The sequence below is a fragment of the Zosterops lateralis genome (genome assembly GCF_965231275.1).
Source record: "Zosterops lateralis genome assembly, chromosome: 6".
In the NCBI taxonomy this organism is placed as follows: domain Eukaryota; kingdom Metazoa; phylum Chordata; class Aves; order Passeriformes; family Zosteropidae; genus Zosterops; species Zosterops lateralis.
Genome location: NC_139761.1, coordinates 27,393,440 through 27,408,126, shown reverse-complemented (window position 1 = coordinate 27,408,126; position 14,687 = coordinate 27,393,440). Strand labels below are relative to the sequence as shown.

Genomic DNA, 14,687 nt, shown 5'->3' with positions numbered 1-14,687 from the left:
CAGCAGACAGTGGTTTGAATGCTCTGTCTTTAACCTGCCTTATTTTGGAAAGTAGTAAGACAAGATTACTGGGTTTCAGCAGGCATTGTGGGACTATGCTGACTCCTCAGAACCAGGGAATTCCCAAAACAAAAGCCCTTTCTTTTTGGATTTGCTAGTACCAGCAGCCATAGTAAGACTTACATAGCACAAAGCTTTTTTTCCAGCATCTTAAAACACAAGTTCATTCAAAAATGTCAGGATTAGTTTGTTCTTGTATCACGTACTTCATAATTTTAAGTATATTAATTAATAAGTTATTTTTATGGAAGTATCTTGCAGTATTAGAATGCCCACATCAGAAGCCAGACCTGGCAGCTGAATAAAGCTAATAAAAAGGGGAGGAAAAGCATACATGGTGACACAAAGGTATCATAGCCAAATTATAATTCAATACAAAACCCTTCAGGTAGTCTTTGCACAATTCAGATTCATCTTATCATAAATGAATCTTGCCTTCCCTCCACCCCCAACAATGTCTGTATAAATGTGTTCCATCTGTCACTGTCTACACACCATCCCTACCAAATCAGGGATAACCAGCAGGTCTTTAGGGTTAACCACAGACACCAGTTTGGAAAGCTTTGGCTCTGGACAGAGGAGATCTAGACAAACCTACTTGGTGAGGCCTGAAGTAAGTTTGGAGGCATTACTATGTAACCAATACAGAAAAACAAGATTATATTTTAGAAGAGAGGGAAAGCATCACTGAACACACGTGGGCCATGTAAGTGGATATAAAAGGTTTTGTTGATTACCATTATTCCTCAAAATAACATTTTGGGATCTTGTACCAATTCACAATAATCCAAATGATAATGAATGATGTCTCAGAGATACTACGGGGAAGTAAAACCATTTGGCAATTTTCAATATGCACAAACCCTTTTGCTCATACTTACAAACTACAAGAAGTCACCTCCTAATTTTCCCTAGATGTACCACACACTCCTGAACAATTCCTACTGTTACAGCCATAGAGCTTCTACGAATCCCCAGCTTAAGCCATGGTGACTTAGATGTATGGTCATAAGCTGAAAACAAATAGGTGATTTAAGAACAAGTGGCAACTACCTGATGACAAAATCAACCTGAACCTCTCTGCTCTTCCAAGCTGAAGAGCAAAACACCCACAAAACCTCTAGGATCAATAAAATTGCATTTAAAAACAGCAGCAGACACAGCGTAAATGAAATTGCAGAATACATACCTCTTAAGCTGTTTAGCATTTTCTGTTCTACCTATCTTCCTACATATTTTGAAAATATTAGGTGCACAACTGACACAATATTTAATGGTTTCCTAAATATACATCTTGTAGCTTGAAATTATCGGCTTGATCTTCTTTTGTATCTAGTTGTAACAAACCTCTGAAACAATCACATTGGGGCAAACTAGGCCAGAAAATCACTAATGTAATTTGCATTAGTTACAACAAATTCATTTCTACAGCATTTTACAGCTTGGCAGGTAGTACTGGGATTACTATTATTTTATCGCACAGCAGTGTGTAAGGTAAGTCCAAACTTACCTTCTGTATCCTAAACTGATTCAATATGGGATTCAGCTGAACTTTGAATATCATAAATATGCAACATGTTAAGAAAAAGGAGAACTACATCTGAAATACTTTTTGATTTTGACCTTTATAATGTTTAACCTTTATTATGTTTTGAGTTACTGTAAAAAGGCAAAAAAACTAAAACCAAAAAATACATAAAAGACTGTGGACATGACCTAAATTCTTATTTAAATATTCAACTTTCAGTGTCTGAGTTCTCAATTCTTAGGTCTGTTTAGTGCATGACCCTATATTGACCTGATGGATCTGGCACTAGATGAATGTGCACATTACTTAGGATTGGTTTAATTACTTAAAGCCACTATTTCACTTTCTATTATTTTTAAATAAACTCTGGATTTTGGAGCAAACTCCAGGAGCACTATCAAAAACAGCATAGGGTTTTTTATTAAACATATGGGCACACTGAAAGTAAGCTCCTATTCAGATAGAGAGGAACGTGCAGTGTGTAACACTGGAGCATGGAAAGATAACTTGATGGTGACAAGAATAAAACATAATAGAATGGTATTAATTCACAGTTAACTTGAGTTCTGTAGGATCATCCATGGACAACAGGGAGAAGGAATTCTGCAGACCTGAGATATTCTAGAAACATGCTGTTTTATTGCAAGGGTCGTGAGTAAAAAGGGCTTTGCCTTCAGCCACCAGCCTGGGCTGGAGGGAAGCCCCAAAGAGAGGGGGAGAGAGAGAGAGAGAGAGAGAGTGAGTGAGAGAGAGAGGGTTAGATGTAAGGGAGGTAGCAGGGGTAAGGAAACTAAGGGAGCTAAGAGAGTTAGGGCAGGTAAGAGGGCAGGGGTCAGAGTGGTAGGAGAGAGAAGACTTTATTACAATACATTATATCTCCTTTTGTGTTGAATATTCTAATTTACAGTGACCAACTGGCGCGAGATACAAAACCTACAAAGTTTTCATACAGCCTATGAGAACTACTATATTACCGTATCATCCTACAGTCTAAACTCTAAAGACTACTTCCTTATCCACCTTTTCCCTGATACCTTGGCAGGGTGGAGAGAGGCTACACTCTTGAGTCATTTTGTTTTCTGTTCTTTAACCTATCTCCAGCTAATAACTGTCTTCCTGCCTGCCACGATCACATCTCAAGGCTGGCCTTCACTTTTATTTCACTCTCAGGTCTTACATCTTCAGTATTTCTTGCCAGGCAATCATACCCGCAAGCCCTTCCTGTCCCATCTTTCCCAACAGAGCGCCTTCAAAAGAAAATATTAATTTTGCCTTTGAGGATCTTTGGTCTAATGAACTCTACTTCAGCCAGTAGAAAAGGACTTGTAATTAGCCATGGTTTAAGGCACCAAGATGCTCTCAGCTGCAACACCCCAGCTCTTCTTTATTCCTTCCTTTATTCCTCAAGGGCCTTATTTTTCCAATTCAGTAAGCTGGGGAGGCATACAACACTCTTGCAGGGACTGGAACTGGGAAAAGGAGATGCATCTTCTGTAGGACTGTGGAAAACAAAGGCTTCTTAGAGTGGCTATTTCTGAGTCACTGGAAACAAGGACTCCTTATTTCAGTGGGCTGAGACAAAAGGCCATCTGTATTAAGTGTTGGATGTGAGGGAAGAAAGAGAAAATGGCCACCTACAGCTCAAGACAATTCCCTCCCAGAGCATCTACTGTCCTAGTTCTGCAGAATCACTCTTCTATATATAGCTAAAAAGCCCCAAGCCAGCTCTGCTTATAACAAATCTACAGAGGCAAGCAACACCTGGTGCTTTGTATTGTGTCAGTGATACATAAATAATATTTTTAACTAAAACTATTTACATTTTAAATTATTTAGCAAAAAAAAAGAACTGTAACTCCTGATTCTTCATCAAAGAGCAAAGATAATATGTAACATTCTGCTTACCTACGCCCCACAAGACACATAATTTCTATTTTAAAAGCAAAGCTCAGCTTAGACTTTCTCCAAGAAATCAAGTGTGTTTATAAATGACCTAACTATATTCATTACTTCTAGAAGACAAATAGAACTTCCCAAATTAATGGAAACATATACTAGAAAATAGAAGTAAAAGTATATTGTGCCATATAAATATATTTTGAAGCAAAACCACAGGTAGCTAACACATTTTCTTTTCACAAGAAAATACAATTTTGTTTTTCCTCCAAATACCTTTTTTTTTTCTTTTTCATGCCTACCTTTAATTGCTGGTACTTTAGGGTAACCCATCATCATCCAGATTGCTGGATTCATCATTTATCAGACGGCACCATATTTAGAATACAATTATTTTAGTTATTACAAAAATTGTAGCTTATATATACATGTTTGTGTTCTTTTATGAATATTCTGTGGAGCTGGAATTTTGAGGTACACAGTAAGATTGTACGTGTTTTAGGAAGAAATTAAACCCTTATCCCTTGAAGTGGTCAGTGGGGCTTTGAGCAACTGGTCTAGTTGAAGATGACCCTAACCACTGTAGGATGTTGGAACCATATGATCTTTAAGGTCCTTTCCAATCAAAACCATTCTATGTTTATAGGAAATAGGTATTTCTTTCAAAGAAATAGATGTTTGGCCAAGTAAAACTTCATTTTAGCACAACAAAATATTCCTTGGACTAACCATGTAGTATTTCTAACATTTGCAAAGCCTGCTCTTTTCTGGTTGCATCCCAAATACATGCTGCAAGGGAAAGATGCCAATACTTAGTTTCAAAAGCTTTTGAAACTTTAAACACAAACCAAACTTCTTCAGAAAATCTATAGTGAAAGTGAAAGAGAGCAACCTTTGCCATGAATCAGCCACTTAAAAAAATATATATATTTTTTAGATTTGACACGTTTTTATATAGAGCTGTAACTTATTTGTACACTATTCATGGCTATTTCCAAAGAAATATAGAATCCTAGATTGTTTGGGTTTTTTTAAATTCAGCCATAGTCTGAGAGAAAGAGCTAGCCCAGTGGTAGTATGGTATCAAAAGTTTATTTCTGGTAAGCATTTAAATGTGAAGTTTGTTCAGCTTAAAAATAAAATGTTTATTTTTGACATTACTCCAGCAAATCCCCAAGTCCTGAAAGTGAAGTTAATTTTTTTTCTCCATGTATTACTACCAGTATAAATTAAATTAGGGCTTCAGTCTAACAAATTACCTCTTTCATGCCTAGGAAATGAAAAAGTCACTTTTGTACTGAAATATTTTAATGTTCACTAATTTTACTGTTTAGTTTAAGAATTATGACCTTAACTTTGGAATCTGGACTTTACTAATATGATTTAATTCCTTCATGCCTTCAGATTCATACTGTTTATCATAAAAGAGGATATTGCTGATAGCATGGTAGGGAGTAAATTCAGTACATACCTCATAGCCAGGGCTGACAGGAGACTGACAGGTAGTTGGAAAGAAGGAAAAACAGAAAAAAGAAATAAGAGGGAGAAAAAGACAGAAAATAATGTTATTTTAGAAGCAAGCATGAATGTGGGATCATATTATACTCTCGTTCTTTTTTATAGAATAAATGCTTAAGAACTGCATTTGAACTGAGACATGTAAAATCTGGATTGCATTGTATCCCCGTAGTTCTACTTTGGTTTTTAGCATTTCTGTTGATAAGTTTTACACTACTAAGTAAAGAATTAAAAGAAGATTTTATTCTTGGGAGGTAGATTTTTAAAGCTGTACTCTATAAATATAGTCCCCATTCAATTTTCAGCTCAAATGAAATGTTTTATTGGCTAATGAAAACATTTATACCCAAACTGAAACTGTTTCTGTGCATGGTGGTTCCCTTCGCAAGGATAATTAAAGTACACATTTTTGCATGATTCCACATTATCCTGCCTCAAAGATTTTTAAATGACAAAATTTCATAAGATAGGGCATAACTTATTCACTTTGTAAGTGTCATTTTTCCAGAAGGCAGGCTTACATGCCGTGTCTCTTATCAGGTGCACACAACCTCAACAAAAAAAGAAGAAACTACTCAGTTTGATAATCACATCTATCAAAGATCTCCAGGAATTATTCTGCTCTGACTCTACATTGAGGTAATTGGGGTAAAAATACGTTTATTTTAGTCCTATTTGAAGAACTGATAGATATAACAGAGATTATATTTTGTTAGCAATTATTCAAGTAACACAATATTAGTAATCAATGACGCACTTTTAAGAGTAAGGTTGCTGTTTTTCAGTATATTCACACTGACTGTAGAAAAATGAAAGACATTCCAAAGTGCATGGCTTGATTGACATCACCATATAAACTGTCATAAAACTTAACTCACAAGCACTGCAGAAGAATTGAGTCCAAAGGACAGATCTGATACATGAGAACTGACAAAGCTTATGCCACTTAAAAAAAGCAGGGTGGAGGGGCAGGAATGGAAATACACTCAAAGGAAAAAAAAAAAAACTAAACAGAACAGAAGACACGCAGAAGCCACGTGTGTGAGCATTTCCAAACATCTGGTAAATGATACCATGATTTCATTAAATAGAAGTCAGATAAGAAAACTATTTGATTTCTCTAGGCCCATCCCTTTACCTACTGTAAATACATTTTCTTTGTGTGTGTGTGTGTGTGCGCGCATGTGTGATGTTCTCAATCATTAACACAATAACACCAATGTTTACAGGTTCTCAGAGAAGTGGAGCCTGCAGTATAGATGACACTTACTGCATTTCTTCACTGGCAATTTTAATGCTTTCAAATATTTTGAAATATATAGCTTTGCAAAACAGGTAATTTTATAAAAATTATTATATAAAAATGTGTCAGCAAACAACACAGTCATATAATTCAAAACGTTTTCAAACTGAAAAATTTTTGCTACGTTTTAACTGTACAGTGCACTGAATATTTATAGAGGTATACCAGGATGCTCACTCATACAATTTTTTTAACCAAAATTAAAAAAAAAAAAATAATTCTGTCTTGGCCTAAGTAATTTCTGAAACAGCCTGCTGAGAATTATGATTTATCCGTAAACATTTGCTGCTGTAGTTTGCAGAACTTAAGCACCTTACTCATTTATGCACTTTCAATTAAAAATATAGATTCATAATGTTAACCTTAATTTCCAAGTAGCTTTAGACTAATGATAATCAGTAGCATAAGTACATAATTATGGTTTGTAGATGGTACTGCATCTAACACCATGTCTACATAATTTGCAATAGTGTCCTTTTAGTATGTCAAGTTTAATAAGTTTAATATTTTAATTGAAAGGAAAACATGATAATTGTTGTATGTACTTATAAATTCTTTCCTCTCTTAAACCTTAAGGTTTCCAAAACCTTCACTTAGGAGTGGATTCATTTATACACTGTGTAAAATCTTAACTATCCAAGTATATTATGACCACAAGTGCTAAAAAGAGCAAACATGCGAAAATAAAAAATAGGTATCATTGCCACTTACTCCAATCAACATTTTTTTCTCAGAAGAGTTGCTTTCATTTCAGGAAAATAATATAGTAATGAATATACAAGTATACTATATATTTATGTGCTTTTGTGTATATTGTACATCTATATATACACCTACACATATATATATATACAGACATATAAACACATTCATCACAATGAGCCATTTAAGGAGCTAATGGAGATTTCTCCTACTTTCTTCTGCAAACCCAGAAATACGCTAAATATTCAGGCTTCAACTAATTAACTACAGACTTGACTGCACCAGATACTCAGTTTAATGCTGTGGTGTCTGGGTCACAGTGTTCTAATGAGGCGTATCTTTCCTATTTAATAAGCCAAGGGAAATAATGGTCTGATACAGAAGAAATCCAACACTTAGTTCCAGAAGAGATTCTCCAAGATGCAACTACTTATAATGGCATGGGTGGCAGTTTCAGATCTTAAAAATAACCTAATTCTTGACAAAGGAGGAGACTCTTGGGAGTATCAGAAGTGACGAATACCTCAAATCCACATACCTCAAGCTAGTGTCCTCCCCTTTACATCAAGATGCCTTCTCTTACTTTATAATTTACATACCACCCTCCTCTGTAGTCTGTAACAGGCAAAACCAGATTCTATTGCATGAAATGTCATCATTACTTAGCTCCTCCCATGGCCTCTACAGCCAGGGAATCCCATACCAGAAGGGCTTCATCCGTCAAGCTGGGTGAGGGCTCTGCAGAAACTGTTCGAATGCTGCTCAGTCCTGTTAGGGATACATTTGACAGGCGTCTTTTCCGTACACCACTGCAGTTGTTAGGAATTTTAAATGCACATCTCTTATGGTAGTTTAGACCACATCCTGAAAAGAGAAATTTAAAACCAATTATGGTTTACTACTCAAAAAAGCAAATAATTTTAGATTTTTTGAAAAATGACAAATTTAAAAACATTAGCCTTAATTTTGATTAAACTTTTCCCTCTAGTCTGCTCTTGTATTCTAGCAATTTTTTAGAGAGATAATGTTATCAGCTCCAAATTAGATATACAGCTACAGTCAGTGGTTTTTCTCTGATTTTTCAAAATCTATGGCCTCAAAGTGCAGGAAATTTTTATGACCAGCACTCGGGAGGCAAGGAAGTCTCACCGCAAATGATATATTCTACTGGATTTAGACTACCAGAAGTCAAATAGGTGTGGCAAAATGAGAAAACTTGGCTATTCCAACCTCACATGGATTGACAGTAACTTCACCTAAATAATTTGAATTACAGTGGTACAAAATTCATTAAGAATCGTAAGGGAAGAGTAAGACACGCAGCCTTTTCTTAAAAATAAATATCAACCAAATTTTTTTACACTCAAAGTTACAGAGCCACATTTAAGGCACCTTAGAGCAGTCAAAAAGATAAGTTCTTTAGTCAGTTAATTACTTTGACTGTTCTTACTGCCTCTAACCAATTTAAAAGCAGCATCAGACACAACAAACAGAAGTAGAATGGAGAAGTCACATCTTTAGACAGAAGAATTACATCTCACTGCAGCTTACCTTCACATTTGAGTCCCTGCCGCACCAGCCCCCAGAGCATCTCTCCACAATGGTCGCAGAAGGCAGGAGCCCGATATGAATGAACGAACAGAGCGTGGGGCCGGATCTGAAAGTCTTCAAATGTAGCAGAAGCTGTAACAGTAAGAACATACAAAAAATGAATAGAATTAGTAACATAACTACTGCTCTTCACTTATTAGGTACTTCATCACAGAACAAAGCCAAACTCCTTTTGGCCACTAAGATGCTGAACCTTAAACTTGGAATTGTTCACTGCATAATATTTTGAAGATAAAAAGAGTGATGATATACCTTCATACTACAATGACCATTGGAAAAAGCATAAAGCTGCATTTACAAACCTGCAGCAATGGTGTCTCTGACAATATTTTTCCAATCAAACACAGGAATATAATAGCATATGAACACTTACCAAAATTGTCAGAGTTCAACCAGACATCAGAAATTTTTCAAAATATTCTTTTACAGGCTTGACTCACTACACCTTGAAGGTGTATGTACATAAAATAAACTGAATACATTCATTAAAGAAATACTGCAGTGTGTTTTTGACAAATAAATGAAAGTGTATCTAAAATAGTCCGTTTCTGCTGATCTCTTGGTAGTATAATTAATTCAGCAGCCTATGCTGGTAATGGTGAACTGATTACACAAGTTAAAAACATACATTAGAGCTTAAAAACAAAACATGTATACCCAAACTTCAGTAAAGAAAAAGGGTAGCCCGGAAGATGGTTGTGCTTTTCTTGAAATACCAAATCCTTACAAAGTGACATGAGCATACGCAACCAGTTTAACAGCTGAAAAAGTTAGAGGGGCTAGTTAAAGGCACTAGTGCAAACTATAAAAATAACCAACTGTGTTAAAAACTATTTATAATACAGAGGCAACCAGTACTACAACACTTTTAAATACAGACAAATGAAATATTTTCTTTTTCTTATTAAATATCTTAAATATATATCAAATAGTCTAAAGAAATATCTGTCAAATGTTGTTAAATACTACTCAAACATTTTATCTCATTCAGACTGCCATTTAAACAAGTTATTAGTGTGCTTACTCTTCACAGATATCAGGATGAATGCAACAGGTATGCAGCCACTTGACAGAAATACTTTGTCTTTCAATAGAAATACATTCCTTATTTGCAACTGACAGAAAGAAAGAAAAAAACCACACCCAAAACCAAAACAACCTTCCCCCTCCAGCCCTGTTTTTTAATGGTTCAATGGTTGAATGTTTTTTAATGGTTCAATTCAAAGGAATTCCTAAAAGATCCAAATACACTGGCTTGTTCCTTGTCTAGTAATGAAAAGAAAACTAAAAATCTGCATACCAATCAAGAAAACATTTTTAACTTACTAGAGAAGGGTACCAATAAAGACTTATGCCCTGGTCTCAGTTGCTTCTCTGCAAAAACCTGCTCCCCTTTCCCAAAACTGTCCACAGAAAAATAAGTTTCTAGTCTCAACCAGTCTGGAGATGTATTAACAAAAGTATTCAGAATACCATCAAAAAAGTAGCATTCAATTATTCCAATAATATCAAACTTCACTTTTTTAAAAAATGTTTTTGCTGGAACAATCCAAATCATTTAACAGCTTGTTTATTTCAGGATTTCTCTTTCTTTTCTGAAGATTATTTCAAAAAAAGCCATATTACAGAAGTTTACATAATTCATAATACTAAGACTTTATAAACAGTCCAACATATCAGAAACATCGTGATACTAAATTAAATAGTTTTGTATTTATCTAAAAATGTTAGGCCAGGCATATTTTTCACTCAAGAGCTTTCAAACACTTGTTCAAATATATAATTTTTCTCCTTTTTCCAAACTACAGTCATCAAATTCACTGTTAAGACAATGCTCACCCTGTAATGACAACGCTCTCCAACACATCTCATCACTGAATGGGTCGGGTTTGGAAGCCACCACAGAGGGTCTTCTGGTCCAACTTCCCTGCCCAAGCAGTGTCATCTGAAAGCACATGGCACAGGATTGCTCCAGATGGTTCTTAAATATCTCTGGTGTGGGAGACTCCACACAGCCTGTCTGTGCAATCTGTTCCAGTGCTTGGTCATTGTACAGTAAAGAAGTTTTTCCTTATATTCAGGTGAAACTTCCTGTACATTGGTTTTTGCACATTGTCTCTTGTCCTATTGCTTGGCACCACCAAAAAGAGCCTGGCTCCATCTTTGTGATACCTCTCCCTCAGAGCACATTTTAGAAGTCAAACAGATTTCTTGTGATTTTACTTTAGGACTCAGAGTGAACGATCTTTTTGAGCACACTGCCAGATGTTTTTCTGCACTTCCAACCAAATCAAAGAATATCTTGGAAGGGTCAAGCACTGAAAACTTTAAAATATATTTTGATGTTATTAAAATACAAATATACATTTGTATACTTCACTTGTACAAAGAGAACAAAATACAGGCATATTAATTTCCCTATTTAATTTCATATTGAAGATAGGAATTCAGACACCTTCCCAGTAGATTACTGATCTGTGAAGTACAAAGAGGATTTGTTTTTCGGGGCCTCTATTATCACTGGCATGCACACACAGGAGGAAACGTTGTCATAGCAGCAGACACCTCTATGGTCCCACCACATACACATACCAACTGAGCTGTGATAGGTCAGCAGCTGGATGAGATCAAATTATAGATGCAAATCATACTGACTCTTGATATTTCACTTCCTCTTCTCTTGCCTGATATATGAAATCATTATATATATGTGAAGACAGGATCTTCAGCATTTTGGAAATTCCAGCCACACAACACACTACAACATGCTATGACATCCCAGCAACTCAGCTATAAACACATCACTAAGCCTTCCCATCTCTCTACTTGTCTCCTTCAGACTTTCCATCAAGAGTTTCAAGCTGTTCTGTTCCAGACTTTCATTCATGGATTTTGCATCGCATATGTACCTACAGCTTTATGAAGAATATTGTGATTAACATCTCTGATCCTTTGCAAATGAAACGATCATGGAAAAGATATGTACGTATGTATGTATGTATGTATGTATGTATGTATGTATGAGTCTTTTTAAGGATAAATACCAAAACTGGAACACTACACACTACCAGCTTCCAATAGATCTGCAATGTACCCTTTCTTTGCTGTTGTGTTTCTAACTTAAATTTGCCCATGCAAATATAAAATCAAGAAGCTGATGGAAACAAGATACTCAGTGACTATGTACTTCTCTCCTATGAGAAGACAAGGAAGACCCTACTGTTAACACCCCCAAGACACGATAGACATGAATTTTGATAACATATATGTGAATTTTAGAGATGCAAAGAAGTTTTTGTTTATAAAAATAGACTTTCCCAAGGTTGTTTCTAGAAGCATAAAAGTAATAACCAAACCACAAGGGATATGTACAAAACAAGTGATATGTAGAATAAAAAGAGTCTAAATCTCAGCCTAGCAAAGGATTAATGTATCTAAGTTCATGGCGATTGCATTGAACAATCTATTATGCCTGTATTTAAGTTCTATTTTGTTATGTCTGTATTTAAGTTCTATTTTGCATCAATGACACTTACTAAATTGGAAAACTGGAAAGAAGTTTTACATTGATTTACTGGGTAGTTTTACAAATAGCATGAACAGTGCACCAAAATCACAAATAGCCTTATAAAAATCAATAACTCTGTTAACTTCAATTAGTTTAAGAATTTAGATAATGGATTAAAAATATATTATCTTAAAATAGCTTTAAAAAACTGGGGATTGCGAAAGTATATATAATTTTCCTTGTAGAAGCAAATCTGAAATCAGAATCTCCCATGAGTAGTTTTGCCTTAGGAAGTGATTTATAAATTAGGTCCTCCTTTTAAACTTCTTCCTACCATCTAGTCAGTCAACTTTTTAAAATTATATGTCTAGGAAGGCTTTCTAGGAAGCCATTAACATTCAAAGCTTTAACTTTCAGAATATTCTGGTTATTCACTGAGAAAAAAAAAAAACCCAAAGCCCTGCTGATGAGGAGAAAGATGTGTATATTTTTTTCCAAATTAAATTGAGGCCTTTCCTGGTAACAAAAACCTTCTGTAATCAGGCTACCCTTTTGTTTTGACAGAGTAATGATGGGGTGAAGAAAATTTTGTGGTTGTCTGTAAAATTTTGCTAGAAAAGAAGGGGGGGCCTCCAAATAGGTCTATAAGCACAGCTTAAAAAAACTTAATTACTCTGCAGAAAAGTTTGCAATATTATGTTCTTAATATGACACTGTTACACTGTTAACTCCCAGACTACCTTGTCATCATCTATGTAAGCTTTCCTAGTATCACCAAAACACAGACATGGAAACTGCAACAGTTTTGACAAGACTATTTCATCAGGTCTATTAATGACTTGGCTGTTAATGGCTAGTACTCCTTGTTCTGGGCTCAGCAGCAGACCTATCATTCAGCACAGCTGGAAAGTAAAACATGAAGACATGCAAATCAGAGAGGCAAGGCCTTGCTTTCATAAAGAGGCAAATGATTTACTTCATCATTTTGTGTTCTAAGTCCAAAAGGGCTTTGAATTACAAGCAGAGGTGAGATCCTGCTATTATGAGTAACAGAGCTTCACATAATGGGCACTGTCATCTTGCATCCATGCCTCTCATAGCAGAAGAAACCATCAATCACAAGACTAGCAATATCTTGCAGCTATGAAAAGCAGGCATTCTCCTGCTACCTTCTCCCATTTGGAATGCATTTATGAGTAATATATTCTGTCAAGTTCCCATAGGCATTTGTAACTTGAGTCCTTACTTACAAGAAGTGCTGGCATCCATCACTTAAAAAATTAATATAACTCACGACTATACACTACTAAACTCCAAGCACTGGTTAAACAATAACAATTAATGACTGAATATACAGCTCAGCTGGACTAAGAGAAAGGAAACCACTGCATTCTTTTCAATGTTCCAATCCTGGCAATCAAATACAGTTTGAGTTTCCAGAGTTTCATTTAAGTTAGCAGAGTTCTGGCAGTTCACAGAGGTCAAAGACTTCATATCTGATCTCCATCTTAAAATCTGAATTAAAAACTAAACTAAAATTATCAGGACCTTAATACTGACTAGAAATGACCACTTCCTAAAATCTATACATGTACACGTCTATAATCATTCTGTTTCTTTATTTGTTCTGTTTTGAAGTACGGAAACTTCGATAAACTTTGATAAAGAAAATTTGAATTCTTTAAGTTTTCTGGACATGAATGTGAGTATTTTAGCACTCTAAATTTTCCATATAGGAAAAATCCTTTTAATACAATAAATTTCTTTTTGTTTTCTTTACCTATTATTGGCATCCCAATGCTTTAGGTAAAAACAGTTCTAATTAGGAATGCTAAGTTGACATTCAGGTAGGAGGTGGAGACAGAGGGAGAAATACATTTTCAGAACTGAATTTGGAACTCTTGAGCAGAAGCCTGCTACTTGCTAAATGCAACTGGTACAGGCTAGCTACAGTTTTTTTGTATTACCCAGACTAAGCAAAAGCTGCATGTCTTCAATCCTCCAGTGACAGAGATACAGGAAATCAAATCACCTGCTACAAGGCTAATAACATGTTGTGCTGCTGCACCTGGACTACTTAATTTGGAAACATGAGTTCGGCTGTCCACAAAGCCAAGAAGAAGGAATATAAAGGTCCCCAAAAAGAAACAGTAATGTCAGATAAAAGGGGGGCTGGAAGGGCGAGGGTGAAAACCCTGCTTTGAGGGAAGATGCTGGAAATAGGGGAAGACGCCAGAGATCAGAGAGAGATGCAGGCCAGAGAACCTCCATGCATTTTAATCAATGATACCCAAGGTTGGTAGCTGCAAGTGGTGGCACAGCATGAACAAAGAAGACTTTGTGCTCAGCCTTCCTTGGCCAGCAACTACCTCCTTACTGAGGAGGAGCAGCGGGAAGCTGGCAAATGTAAGGCTGGGAAGGGAGCAAATGAGCCAGCATGGGAGGCATCGAAGTAAGGCTCTCATCTCCCTCCTTCTTAAATCCCAGTATCCAGATTCACTATGGGCTGTTGTCTATATTGTCTCATCATGAGATTTAAGTAATAAACCAAACGCAACAAT

The 14,687-nt window shown here is 35.8% G+C and overlaps 1 protein-coding gene across 2 annotated transcripts in view; it reads right to left on the bottom strand.

The window, feature by feature from the left end:
* Window positions 1-14,687, bottom strand: part of PRKD1 (protein kinase D1) — a 112,708-nt gene that overhangs the window by 32,231 nt on the left and 65,790 nt on the right. For both annotated transcript variants that reach the window (XM_083863475.1, XM_083863476.1), the window contains exons 3-4: window positions 8,559-8,690; window positions 7,711-7,871 (exon numbers count right to left, since the gene is read on the bottom strand). In XM_083863475.1, the coding sequence (XP_083719601.1) occupies window positions 7,711-7,871; window positions 8,559-8,690 (293 nt within the window). The remainder of the gene's footprint in view (window positions 1-7,710; window positions 7,872-8,558; window positions 8,691-14,687) is intronic.